Source organism: Carassius auratus, unplaced genomic scaffold (assembly GCF_003368295.1).
Source record: "Carassius auratus strain Wakin unplaced genomic scaffold, ASM336829v1 scaf_tig00013616, whole genome shotgun sequence".
NCBI classification, from domain to species: Eukaryota; Metazoa; Chordata; class Actinopteri; order Cypriniformes; family Cyprinidae; genus Carassius; species Carassius auratus.
The window spans coordinates 49,527-65,086 of record NW_020524422.1 but is presented as its reverse complement, the minus strand read 5'-3'; the positions used below and the strand labels follow the sequence as shown (position 1 = coordinate 65,086).

Below are 15,560 nucleotides of genomic sequence, written 5' to 3'. Positions count from 1 at the left end.
CAGTTTGACAAAATGTGAAAATGATCAAAAACTCAATACATTTTTTTTTTTTTTTTGGTCCTCTTTGGTAAAGCAGTGAAGCACAAGTTAGCCATCATCTTGATCACTGGTTTGAGTCCAGTGGTGCTTTTGAGTGCTGACCTAATTGAACAGTGTTTAATCTGATTAGCCCAGTGACCTCTCCCCTACTGACTATCATACACACTCACAGCTTTAACAAACCCCCTGCGGCCACCACACTTGTTGACAGTCTGAAGAGTTTACCACAAGCAGAAATGCACTGATGATCACTACAAGCCACACTCAAAACAAGCTGAAGACAAGAACGGACAAACATTACAGCTGTCGTTGCTGCTATTGTCCATTAAACATAACCTCAACAACATTTGTGCTTTCAGTGTGCTGGGTTTATACTCATGTGGACGTGCTGTGGTTCACTAGACATCTCTGAAGTGGATTAAATATTAAGGGTTTCTATGAAAAGAACTGAGGGCCTTGTTTTAGATGCTCACCGACTTGGAACAATGCAGAAATTCGGTCTAATCCACTCATATAGCCAAAGGCACCTGCCTGTCAGCTCCTATTCTGCTTACAGCATGCACGGAAAAAAACTAATACACAGATGCACACGCAAACATTTCTTCCTTCATTCAAATACATAAAGAGATTTCATCTTAAAATGTTCTCTTAAAGGGAAAGTTCACCCCAAAATGAAAATTCTGATATCATTCACCTACTCTTACGTCTTTCCAAAAACAAAACCAAGGTTCCAAAAGGAGAGATACTTTAAGTTTTTGTTCCACATAATAAGCAGTACATCAAGGATAGTTAATAATGACAATTTTCATTTTTTGGGGTAAGGACATGCACACACTATTTTTGTTCTGACACACACACACACCATATATGCCAATAAAGATACTTCATCTTTATCTTAAGAATATGACTTCTGTGCAACACAAAACAAGATATCTGAAGCACTTTTTCCCTCATTAATTGCCAACTGGTAGCCAAACAACACTGGACCCCCTTGACTTTCATTGTATTGAAAAACAAACAAAGAATGAAGTTTTTTTGTTCTGCATAATATATACTTATTTCAAACAGGTTCAAAACAATATACACATTTAACCATTTTCTAAGAATTTCCTTCTCTGGCTCTCTTTCAAACACACACACACACTGAGGGCTCACCGCGATCCGCAGCAGCGTCCCCTTCACTGATGCCCATCTGTCTTGCCGCCGGTCAATGACCAGGATGAAGCCGACCCCCGTCGAGCTGAGACTGAAAATCAGAGAGACACCATCACCATTACTATGGCAGCAAGCGCACACACACACACACACACAAATCATAAACACTGAGATACTGCAGATGTCACATACCCTAAAGTCATCATTATACAGTTCTGTACTAATCAACCAACATCAGACTGACAAAGTAACTAGCATTCAGTGCATTGCAAACCATTACATTATCCACACGTACACATCTGCATTTGCCCCCTGACAAACAAGATGAATGCATACCGTGTCCGAATGCAAATGAAAACCCACAGACGTATGTTGAAATGCACTAGCCCAGAATGCAATCGTGGTAACGTAGCGCAGAGATGCTGAGCTGGTTGCTATGTCCATCACCATACAGAACGGCAGCTCTCTGCACCAGCAGTATCAAGCTGTTTTATGATGACCGAGGCAACAGAAAAATCCAGTTACACACTCCTGATATTAATAAAAACAAACAGCATGAATGTGCAGAATCCACCCTAACGCTGATATTCCAGGTGTCCTTCAGCAGATTTCAGTGTACACGGATGGCTTCCCCTCCGTTTCTTTCTTCCCTTCAGTGCACCTTTGCTTGCAGCTCCTCTGTTTATGGTTCCATTTGAATGAGTGCCACCGTAGGCACAGACCGGGAGAGCAGCTACATTTTGCCTCCCCGTCTACAGCGACCAATCGTGTGGCATCAGGTGCTCCCTCTCAACCAATCAGAGCTCAGGAGAGAGCTGATGGACAGCCAGGCTCTTGAATTGCTAATATGGAATGTGGGCGGGAGATACGTGCTGATTGATAATGAAAGCTCCTCCTACAAGAAAACTGGCACTGCAGATACTTGTGTATTAAATCTGCCGCCATTACAGTGACACAGATTGTGTGTCTCTTTTTCTGGCTCCCGCCTTTTCCACCAAATTTCACACTCCCGTCCCCTTTCTGTCCCCTCAATCCCACCTCCTAGTCCCCCCTCTCAGCCTCCGGCTGTTTTTCTCAGGAACGTTTGTTCTCTGCTCCTTTCACAGTGGAGGGCAGGAGGAGGAAGCAAAGGAGAGAGATGCAGGGGTCTTATCAGCTGACAAAGCCCCGGTGCAGATCTGCACTAACACACTGACTAATGACCTTGAAAGTTCATCCGTAATAAAGATCAAAAATCTGATTGCAATCATCACTGCAATTATATCCTTCCATTCAAAGGCTGCTGGGGGTTCGAAAGCCATCGGGTGCTCACTACACATGATTTATGGTCATACTGGTGCTTAGCCTAATAATTTTTTTAATTATTGTTCTGTGTTGTTAGTACATTGTGTTAAGACTGCAAAGTTATATATATATATATATATATATATATATATATATATATATATATATATATATATATATATATATATATATATATACAATTTTCATATACTATATAGCTGAATGCTTTAAACAATGAGATGAAGATTAAATATAGCACATTTGCATTTTCAATGTTAAAAAAATTGGGGTTGACTGTAAATTTCAAATATTTTATAATATGTATAAATATAATACTTTATAATATTGTATACTATCATAATATGTTAAATGTTATAATATTACATGACGTGTTTTATCAGAAACCACAGAACAGATTCAGGACCATGTCTTGCTTACATATGAATCTTTGAATAATAATAATTTCAAAATGTACAAACACATATCGAGGTCATATTTCACTCAATATCTATTTGTGCATTAATATATCAATTTAGGAATCAATTAATTACTTAATTGTTATTATTACTATTAAATATTTTTGTGTGTCCAGACAGTATAAAAAACAAAATTTGAATTAGATTTCATTATAAGAATTAGAACTTTACGGCTAAATTTACTTCTATCTACAAGAACTACAAGAATGTTTATGGTTTTAAGCAAAGTAGTATAGTAATTATTCTCCTATTACTATTTATTTTGTGTTAAAATATGACAAGGACACAAGGGGGTTTCATGACATTCGCTCCTGAACTCAGAATCAGAACTAAATTAAAACCCCATCAGCCATTTTCAGCATGAAGAAATCCATCTAATTACTCAATCACCCCCTCTCTCTGTGTTTCTCATGGGAATAATACGGAAACAAGAGGTGGAGAGAGAGAGAGAGTGGGGGGAGGGGGTGGGGAAGCAAAGGACCAGAATCATGCTTTCATTAGAATATTAACAAGGGCTGTTAAATTAAAGAGGATTTCTCAGGATCAGCAAACACACCAATGCACCAGTGAACTTTCACAGGGATTAACAGAAAAAAAAATTATATATACATACAAAGAACATCTCTAGGTTACTTATTGATATGAAGGCATTTTCAGGTCAATAAAAATGTACTTGCCTGAGAAAATCATATATTCAAATTACTCACGAACTAAGAATGCATATGTAAAACAAGGGGCATTAGGATCACCTTGTTAATCATGTACATAATTACACATTCTAATTTAATATGTATGATGAATATTAATGAGGTAGCAGTCATACACACTCACACACAAGCAGGCAGTCATAACAGCATGATGTGCTGCAATGGGAAAGGATTAGAGTGCCCTCTATTGGCACTCAGTTTACCATCAACAGTGCAGTGATAAAATCAAGATAATGTCATCATAAATCGAATACATAAAATGTTTTCTTTTGTTAAACAAAACTAGATTCAGATAGGCTTTATTAAGTGATAACACATTTTTTTGACCAATAAACTTTCCTGACATTTCCAGTCATTCATCAATGCTGGATTTTAAATCATGTTACAGAGATGGGAGTGTTTTTATATGTCAGGATTAGTGCTGTCAAACAATTAATCGCATCCAAAATAAAAGTTTTTGTTTACATAATATGGGTGTGTTTATTTATTATGTATATATAATTACGCACACTTACAGTATATAGATTGAAAATATTTACATGCATTTTATCATATATAAATATATTTAACACATAAACAACATTTTTCTAAATGTAAACATTAATGTGTGTGTATTTATTATATATATATATATATATATATATATATATATATATATATATATATATATATATATATATATATATACACACACACACACACACACATAATAAATATACAAAGTACACATACTGTATGCATTATGTAAACAAAAACTTTTATTTTGGATGTGATTAATCGTTTGTCAGCACTAGTCAGGATGCATTTTTGTGAATTAATAGATTGAAGTCCACACGTTTCCAATAGCAGCATCATTGGACAGACTGATGTTATCACAGCGGTTTGCATGCACATCTACTTTGTAAGCACCAGCCAATAAATAAGCACTTTTCCTGGTCTGGGAGAATTTTTTTTTCAAATGCCTCTTTTTTTTAAGTGCTGGTAATGACTGGTCCTTCCACCTCCTGTTTTCTCACCTGGGAACGCTAGTCAGGTATGTCAGCACGTTGTGAAACTCCTGTTCCTCCAGCTCACCAAATGCCGGGTACTCTGGGAATATAATGATGGGACTGCCATTCTGTCCTCGGCCACCTGGAAATACAGATGTGGAAAAGGCAGCTGTTAGCAATTCGAGATGAAGCATGAAAACTAATCACCGTTTTATACTGTTAAGCCCTGTGATGCATATAAGTTAAGGAAACCTGCTTATTCAGAGGGAGAAAAGTCGATAACCAGTGACCTTGAAGCTGCAATAAGTTTACAGTCAGACTGATCAGGAAATATAACAATCCAGCAGCACTTCTGCATGTAAACATTCTTCTACCCACAAGGGGGCACTTCTACAGCTTCCCATGTACAGCTCACACAGAGAAAGATAGCGACTGCGTACATTAACAGAAGAATGATTGTATCTGTTATGAACTGCATAGATGCATCAAGGACATGAAGCATTGTCAAGGGCACAATGCAACAGCATTAGGACAAAACCTACAAACATCCTCTTTTCCTGTCATTGAGCTTTGCCTTGCAAATACAGATGAGGCCATTCGAAAATAGAGATAACCATCATATTAATCATTAGTGGGGCTATAGATATAGTCTATGTGCGAGTGAGAAAGAGAAAGGGAAAGAGGAAGAAGGACATGTTTGGTGCAGTGACAGAGGTCATGTGACCATGTGTGTGTATTTGGATGCTACAACACTGTGATTAATAGAGCGGATGGATCCACTGCAGAGCTCACACACATTAACACACACAGGTGCACAAACAAACGCGAGGTGAAAAGGACACTGCTGTTGCATTTGTTACCATCAGTAGAGCAAACCCAAAGAGCTTCAGTCCATCTGGACCAGGTGAGAGAGAGAGGGTCACTCCACAACATTATACTACAACATGCAACCCAAAAGCCAAAGAGTCATTCATCATCTTCAACAAACAGACATACATTTTTTTAAATTAATTAGAATATATTCAAATTTAGTACATTACAGTAGAATTTAGCATAAAAGTAATATGAACTATGAACTATGAACTAATAGAATATGACTAAAGAAGAGTTAAACAGAGAAGAACAGAAAAATAGAACACAATTGAGTGTAAACAGAACAGAAAATACAGTTGAGTAGAATGGAATAGAGCAAAATAGAGTACACTAGAGCTGAATAGAGTAGAATAGCAGTATATTGGTAGAACAGCAAAATGTGGTAGAATACAGAATAATGGAGTAATTTAGAGTTGAACAGTGAAAAGAGCAGAAGAATAGTAGAATGAAGCAGAACAATGTTAAATACAGAAGGATAGAGGTGAAACTAAATTAAAAGACTGGAAATAGAACAGAATGTAGTAGAAAAAAGTACCATCAGAACACAGACCTAAGAAACCTAAACCATGGACAATATTAACAGAAAGGGCTTTCATCCCAATCTCACCAACTGGGTGACTTTAGTTTCCGGTGATTCCATCAGATGCACCCACACACACACACACACACACACACACCCTGTATGATAATGATAATATCAGACACAGGCCTCTGCAACCGTCTGGGAGGGAAGAAGTAGGACCAGAAAAGAAAATGAGATGAAAAGAGCTAAAAGGAAATGAAAACAGGGAAAAAACAGAAGGAGCGTCTAGCAGTGGAGGTCTGTCATTAAATCTAGGTGGAGAACTGAGGCATGAGACCAGAGAAACATATTCAACATAGCAACATAAACACAGATATAAAATCAGTGCATATGCTACATGGACACACACACACACACAATACATAAGCAATCGCTCAATTATTCATGTGGCATTATATAGTGAATGCTCTATACTGGGATGAAGTTAACAAAAATGAGGAAGCTATTTGGAAAGTATTTGCAGATTTCCATATTGCAATAAGTGCATCAGCTATACTCTATAAATGCTTTAGAATGTGCACACAATAGAGGGAAACAAACTGTCCACTTAAAATTCAGACAGCACAATAAAATGGCTGTCATACAAATTTGGGAATAGGAAGCCGTTTCTGAAGTCACAAGGTCATCAGTTAACAGAAACCAGAAGAGCAATAAACACTGATCTTTTTTTTCTTTTTATTGGAATATCCTTGTTTCTTCAATGATGCAGCTTGGCTGTTCACTCTTCTAGCAGTATTGTTGTAAATGTTTCATGGCATGTATAATGCATGAGTTCAGAGTTCAGACTCTAATGCAATGAAGGCATGAGTTGTTGTTTTTTATAGAAAACCTGAATGCCAATCTAATCCTCTTATTCACTATAAAACTCTTCTATAGATCTCACACACAGCCTAACTGTCCATCAAATATCCTCGCAAAGCACATCAGCTCTGAACTTTGTCAAGCACATCGTCATGGCAAAACTAAATAATTAAGAGGCTTCCTGCAGTCAGGTGTCATCATGGGCAACCTGAGCCGAGGCCTTACTGGGTTATTTAGGGAGACTGGAGAGAGTTTCTGGAGTGTTATGTGACTGTGTGTTTATGTGGAATCTGTGCACGTTCTGAATCTGCTGCTGACTCTGTGAAATGGCACATGTGAAACAGGACAAATCATACTCATGATGCTGTCCAAACACTAAATATAGCTCATTAGATCAGTGATTAAGTGATGTATTCACTTCCTAGACACATTTGCACTATAAACATCCGAGTGAATGAGAATGTCAGCACTGGGTTTTTACATGCACATTTTACAGTTATGCTTAATAACGTGGAACTACAGGAAATGAATACATTTTAACATGGAAGATGCAAACGGTTTAAAAAAATTTAGGATAAGTATGATTTTAAATTAATACATTTATTCTGCAAGGATGCGATAAATTGACCAAAAGCAGCACAGTTTCCACAAAAACACAAAGCAGCACAACTGTTTTCAACATTGATATCAAGCAGCAGATCAGTATATTAGACTGATTTCTGAAAGAATCATGTGACACTGAAAACTGCAGCAATGAGGCTAAAAAAATTCAGCTTTGCATCACAGGAATAAATTAGATTTTAAAATATATTAAATTAGAAACCAAGCGTTTTGAATTGTAATAACATTACACAATATCAATTTTTTTTTTTTTTTACTGTGTTTATTGTTCAAATAAATGCAATCTTGGTAAAGATATGAGACTTCTTTCCAACACAGGAAAAAAAAAACATACAGTTCTTTAGGTAAATGTGACAATGACGTGCATGATAATGTGATATTTTTTTTTAGTTATCAATGTTTTGTTGTACATGTATACTTATTTAATGATGATCTTTTTGATGAAGCTTTCAGAATCTCTCATAGTGAGCACACAGTCTTTATTGGCAAAGCATTCTGGGACTGATTGTGTAGGAGACTCACCTGACAGGAAGGCAAATTGTTTCCTGAGGTCTGGGCTGATGTCTGCAGCACACAGAAGACTGCTCTCCTGCTGCATAATCTCATCTGTGTGAGAAACAGATTTCATTAGTAAACATTTTACCATAAATAAGGCAATAAATTGTTATTTCTCATGTTAATTATTATGGTTATAACACACAATTTCATTGACACACAGTGATGACACATAGGACCATAAATCGATTTCTGATTAGAGTCTGAGAAGAGCAGCTGGATGAATGGATATAGTAGATATTGGATGGAAGAGCATTTAAATGCATTTAAAGATGGAAGAAAAGTTGGATGAATGGATGGTTGGACGAAGACGGGAAGTTGAAAACACAGAAAAGAGGAAGAGAGAGTATTTTCTCAGTGCATCCGGAGATGTTGGATTATTGTAAGCAGCTTTTGTGAGTCTTCAGCCGCTGCAGTGTGTCTTTGAGTCACTGCACCACATGTTTCTCACGCTCAGAGTCAGACTGTATGACTTTTAGATATGTTCTCATGTTGTAGGTCAGAATCTGAACATGTTGGTCTGAATAAAGGTGAAATCAACCCGCTGTGAACAGATGAATCCAAAACAAACCAAGAACACATGATCAACCATGACAAATCTCTGGCACAGTGCCAATCAGCAAGGACTGAGTCACTGGACAACAGTTGGAAACAGCCATACACACTTTCATCTGTCTTTGCTGCTGTTACTTAGATGCTTGAGACTTTAAGGAATCTGAATTACAGCTCTTGAACTCGGCAAGGGCTGAGTATTTAAGTAGGTCACAGATAAACATTCAACTCACAGTACTGTGAGTGGGCTTACGGATTTCATTATTAATTTCTTTTTCCATTAGTTTTGCTACAGAGGCTTTTATTGAACATCATTGGACTGTAGGTTTGTAATGTACAAGTGTTAACTCAAGACAAATACTGATAAAATCCTTCCAGAAGACCACATTCATCTGTGCAAAAGACCATCTGGGTCGAAAACATGCAGGTTAGGATAGCTTTTGCTGCTCTGGTCACACCTGTGGCTTTTGCCATGCCACGCCATGCCTGCAATTCAATTCAATTCGAAATCAAAACAGATGAAATGAAATAAGAAACAAAACTATTTAAACCAACTAAAAACAAAGACCCAACCAAAAGCAAATAAAGCAACGCAACAAAACAAATGAAACATGCAGAACAAACAAACAACAAAACCAAAAAAAAAAAGCAAATAAAACTAATAAAATGAACAAAACAAAACAAATGCAATTACAACAAACAATATCAAGCAAAACAAATTAAATAAAATAATAACTAAAAAGCAAATCAACTCGAAACAAACAGAATAAAACAAAATATGGCAAACAAATGATTTTGAAAAAATATCATCATGGTATCAAAACATAAAATGAATTAAAAAAACATTATAAAAGCATAACTAAGTATTTAAAGCATTAATTTTCACTAAATGATTCAATGCTACTATAATTCATCTTAAATCTAACATAGCAATTCCAAATGAAAGTAACAAATGTTTTATTTACTTCCCAAAACCCATTTTTACTCACATCTGACACTGTGATGCACTCTACCCATCAACACGCTCATCTTTACTGTGATTTCTATTACAAGTTTCTTTTGATTATAATGTGATATATTACATTGTCTGTAAGAAACAGCACATCTGACAAAGTGATCTGTTAATCTAATCTCCTCACACAGGAAATGGCCTTCTTTGAAAGCTATGGAGTACAGTGGAGAAGCCTTCAGGAGAAGATAAGGCCTCTTTGAAATCAGAAGGACAGTGACGTAAGACCCATTACAACATCACAGAAAAACACTCTGGCTGCTCACCCTGTTATTAAGTTTCTGTAAAGTTCAATGACATTGTGCATGTTTTTTTTAAATAAAGGTTCAGCATTCCTCAGTGCCTTCATTTGGCCAATATAAGCACGCTACCATGAACTTCAAAGTTCAGCCCCCAAAAGGTCAGCTCTACCGATCAACCGATCAAAACACTCCTCTTCCTTTCCCACCGCTCCACGCCCGACGTCACTGATCACAGACGAGCACCTGTTTTCACCGTTCCCAGCACCATGCCACGGCCATGATTAGTAAAGACAGATGCTTGCAGATAAAGCGAGAGCTGTTAATCCTTTATCTACCCTGGTTACACAGACAGTGAGCTGGTAAAAGCTGATCGCAGACCACATTCAGATTAAGATCACGGTAGGATTTCTGATCTCCGTGACCTTCAGTAATAATGTCGCGTGACTTCAGAGACAGCTGCCACAGCCCAGGTAAAAACCGAGCTTGTGAGGTTAAGAGAAGTTTCTGGCACTGAAAGATTGCCAGTTATGCCGAAGAGAAGTTGTGACCAAGAAACACACCAATGCTTCGCTTTTCTTTGTTATTTAGAACAAGCATTAGAGACATTCAGGTAAAAGGATATTTGTACTACTAAAGTTAATCTCATATATTCATCATTTGTTGCTTCAGGCTAAAAAAGTGTTCATTCTACAGTTCTTCAACCTCACAAAGATACCATTTGATAGGAGTTAAATGATAAAAATAGAATGACTTAAAAAAACTGGTCAAGGGATTTTATGTCCAGGCATTCCATGACAAGTTCTTCTGTGTTCCAAATTGGATTGTATTCCAAACACTATTATGCATTTAAGCAATTAGGTATGAGAGGCTGTTACATTGTGAATGTAGTCACGGCTACAGGGCACATGACACAGACACAGAGCAATGCCAGAAACCCCTTCATCTGGGAAAATATTCACAGTAAAGAACAAACTCAAACGCCTTACAGATTTTCTACAGTTTTAAAACTAGCAAGTACGCAGCAATTACACACACATGCAGAGCTGGCTAGATTACTTACTAATTGTAGTCAATTATTGATTTCAAATTACATGACAAGAATTATAGTTAGTATCAATCCATTACAGATTTCAGGTAATATAATCAGAATATTTCGATCACTTTTAGATTACTTTTAACCATTAAACAGCATCAGAGAGCCGTGAACATGCAAATGTGATCATTATTAAAATATTTATTTTAAAATCTCAGTGGTACTTAAAGTGAATCTATTATTAGGTGAAAAAGATTCAGATGACAATAAATCTTGGAGCGCTTGCATTACCTGTAAATAAGAATATATGGTTAAATAATTTAAATAAAAATGAATGTGTTCATCAGTAGTTGATGCAATGTTGAAACACTTCTCAAACCTGAAATGATTTTTGTAAATCCAGTGGTCAAATGCTGTGTGTCCCCGCCTGACTAAAGACTGGTCTTTGTGTCAATGTCCACAAAACTGATTGGGGCAGTCAACACTAAAAGACAGCTGTCAAACGTCAGCTCCAGGGGTGTAGATGATAAAGTGCATCTCACAGTCTTTTTGACGTGACAAACCTGGGTTCAAAACCGTCTTATGTCAAAATTGTTTTACTGCCTTTACAAATCTCATATCACATCGGAAAGGCATTTATTTTCAATAAAAATTATGTTATAAAGTATCGGGGAGGGTTAGGGTAGGTGAAGGGAGCGCTTTGTCCCAATAAGGTGGCATCCATTTAATAATGTGAATAAAAATTATAATTTTACGCAATACATTATTATTGCATACTGTTTTATAATGCATCACAATGAGGTGCAGATAATTGCCACTATTTAAATTAAGTAACACAAATAGCAGAAAATCCTGTTATTTTAAGTGTAAATAGAAACTATAGATATTTGCACTTAAAAAATACTGCTATATTAATTTAGTGTAAATAACATCTAATTGCTATTTACACAGTGTAAATAGCATTTATTGCTATTTGAACTTAGTGCAAATAGCCATTGCCATATATTTTAAGTGTTAGGCCATTTCAGAAAGGAACACTTAAAAGTAAAAAAAAAAAAGAGGAGAATCAATATGTAATCAGGTAATCAATAAAAATTAACTGTAGTCAGATTACAAATATTTTAAAATGTAATTCAATTTTTGAAATTGGATTATGTAAACCAGATGAATTGTAATTTGTTACTATGTTACTACCCAGATTTGTACACATGCATGCATGCATATATATATATATATATATATATATATATATATATACACACACACACACACACACACACAAACAGTGCCTTGCCTAAGTATTCATTTTTTTCCTCTTTTTGTTATATTGTAGCCTTATGTTAAACTGCTTTAAATTATTTTTTCCCCATCAGTCTACAGTCCATACACCATAATGAAAAAAGCAAATAATCCGATCACGATCGGCCGATCGTTATGCGCATCTCGTCAGTAAAGCCGGTTCTCTAATCAGCGGTTAATTCCATCAGGTGCGTGATTTCACATAGAGCAGCTGTTACTACACAGAGCCGTTGTTAATAGAGAAGATATCACATCGGAAAGGGAAATCACGCACCTGATGGAATTAACCGCTGATTAGAGAACCTGCTTTACTGACGAGATGCGCATTAACGATCGGCCGATCGTGATCGGAGCACCCCTATCAGAGGCATTCATATTGCATGTAAATTTTAGGGAAGCTAACCTGTTGCAAATTCAATCAAATGGGTATGATTTGGAAAGGGAGACATCTTAATAAAAGGTCTAACAGCTGAAAATTCATATTAGAGCATAAACCAATCCCTGAGGTAAAAAAAAAAATGCCTGTAAAGTCAGGAAAAGATCAGAAAAAATTCTGCTGCAATGAAGTTTCACAGAAGCATGTAGCCTCCACTATCCACAATGAAAGATGTTTAGAACAACCAGGACTCTTCCTACTCTGAGAATTACAGATTTTAAAAGATCAGAATGTTCTTGTACACAACCCAAAACAGCCTACAACAAAAACAACTAAATAATAAAGAAGTAATTTTATGATTTTATCCTCTATATCCAATCACCGGAAGGTTTCTCATTTACATTGATCCCATCACTCCTGTTAAACAATACCAGGCCATTGAGATCGAGGGGGACGCGTTTAGTCTTGTCCCTGTCGCCTCAGCTGGGCTCATGAGAAAGAGGCTTGAGCAGCGTCCAACATTTTCATTCACCATCTCATCTCTTGGTGTTTAATCAACAAAGCTACGGCACTGAGCCTCCACTCAATACAAAACATCCTCTCACACATCCGCAAAACCAAAGCAGCAATAACAGGGCTATAGAAACGACCCAGGGCCCTGCACGGTCGCCAAGAATGCCAACTACACATTGACAAAGTGATTCGGCATCGGAGCGCGGGGAGCTGGTATACAGAAGAACCGGGGGAAGGGCAGACGCTCTCATTTTAATGCCATTCAACGGATAGACGAGTATTCTTTACAAGGCCTACATTTTTAATGCCACTCGGATGGGTTGAGCTGTGATCGCTACCTCAATGTGTTTGAAGATCTGAGTTTGGACTATAGCCTAAAAGATCCCAGTAATGCAAAACTCATCTTCATTTCAGGAAACTGCCAGCTGTCTTTTGTTCAGTTATTTTGTTAGTTCACAAAAGTATAACAGATTGCCTTGTTGTAATGATATTTAAGCTGTACTATGACTTTAATGGGGCAAAAGTGTATTTATACCAGAATCACAGTTGCAGAAATAAAATAAAAAAAACACACCATGTGCCCAACTTCAAAACAAGACTAAGTAACTATTGCATTTTTTTTTTTACATAAAAAAATAAATCATATAAAGTAATCTTTTATATTTAACAAATTATTTAATTAAAAAATAATAATTATGTAACGTTACATGAAACACTGGTCTTATCTCACTCTTATATATTGTAGTTTATGATGAGCAGGATCCAAATTCTTCGCTATTTCGTAAGTTTCAGCTATTAAAATAAAAATTGCAATTGTGAGCCTGAAGATCTCACCTCTCTTGGAACTGTGTTTCCTGATGCAGGAGAACAAGGACAACATGTTTTCCGCGTCTCTGCGGTTGTGTCCACTCTTTGCATTATTTACAGGAGAGTGTTGGATACAGTGGCTTAAAACCTCAGCACTGCACTAACAGCTCAGATGGAAAAACAAGATACATACCAATGCACAGACACATACACACTCAATGTTAACATGCAAGGAACACATCCTCTTTGTTCTTCGTGTCTGTGCAAGCAGCACAAGTTAAACGCATGCTGCAGTTTTTGTTAAAGACCTCTTCGGCTGTGTCAAGTCCGAGCCTGTCTGAACTACAAAGAACCAGTCCAGGTTAAAACGCACAGGAGTGCAATATAAACCATTACTGCTACACACTGTAAAGCATGACATCTTTCTTTACACAGGAATCACACCCTTATCTCATTGTGATTTCCATAATAACTACATCCTTTATGCACTCTAAACAAAAAGAAGCTCATATAATTCATTAAACAAGGCTAATATACAATGAATGTTCCAGAACAACAGTTAAAAACATAGAACTAAGCCACATGCTATTAGTCAATTCATCCATTATCCATATTACTTTTGCATTTGTCTTCAAGTCATACAATACACCAAATTATAAAAGGATATTTGGACCAAAAATGAAAATTCTGTTATTTACAGACCCTCAACAAATAACAATGTTGCAAAATACATCAGTTACAAAATGACTTTAATTTCAACTATAAAGCAACTCTAAGGATGACTATTCATTATTTAGCTCAATGTTATTTAAATTAGTTCAATACCAGGATAACAGTGTTACAAAGTTAATGAGTTACAAAACATTCAATTTAGCTATAAAGCAGTTCCACATAACACAATAATAGCATTAATCCACAACATTACACACCATTACACACATACACGTGGATTGCTTCTCTGATCTTCATTACACAAAACTATGCACCAGCTCATTATTTACACACAACACACACAAACAACTTAACAAATAAAGTCCCAAATGGCTTATTAACCGTGCACATGGTTGAGTGTCATGAGTGCACTGTAACCGTGTGTGTGTGTGATGTATTCAGACATGTGGTCTGGCTCCAGCTATATGGACAAATGTGAACAGTGCTATATCAATTATACAATCACACCAACTGCTAACTTAAAGGTCAGTGTGCACGCGCGCTATCAGAATAAACTAGGGTGTGTGTTCATGCACTTACATTTGATATCTTATCTGCGCTTTACAGAGTCTCCATCTGTTAGGCTGGAAGAATACAAAGGAGAAACACACACACATGCATGCGCACACACAGCCCCCTACAACAGCAACAAATGGGCAACAAGTGGGTCAAATTCTCTACATTCCGTGCACATCTTTTTAACAGTTTAATTGAATGTATATCAGATCATTGTGTTCTGAAACGGAACAAAAATAAAAGGAGGCCACTAAAGTTCAGAGACTTTCTTTAAAAGAGTCTTTAAAAAACACGCTGATCAGAGCCTCTGAATTGTATAAATTCAGTTCGTAACTGATTATGGGGTATGATTTTACAATCTTCTATTTTCGCTCTCAGCGGTGATATTGAAGAGTAAAACGTTTCTGGACTTGGTGCCC

At 36.7% G+C, this 15,560-nt stretch overlaps 1 protein-coding gene across 5 annotated transcripts in view; it reads right to left on the bottom strand.

The window, feature by feature from the left end:
• LOC113074081 (guanine nucleotide exchange factor DBS-like) overlaps positions 1–15,560 on the bottom strand; it is a 59,228-nt gene that overhangs the window by 28,834 nt on the left and 14,834 nt on the right. For all 5 annotated transcript variants that reach the window (XM_026246793.1, XM_026246796.1, XM_026246795.1 and 2 more), the window contains exons 2-4: positions 8,051–8,134; positions 4,678–4,792; positions 1,195–1,285 (exon numbers count right to left, since the gene is read on the bottom strand). In XM_026246793.1, coding sequence (XP_026102578.1) covers positions 1,195–1,285; positions 4,678–4,792; positions 8,051–8,134 — 290 coding nt within the window. The remainder of the gene's footprint in view (positions 1–1,194; positions 1,286–4,677; positions 4,793–8,050; positions 8,135–15,560) is intronic.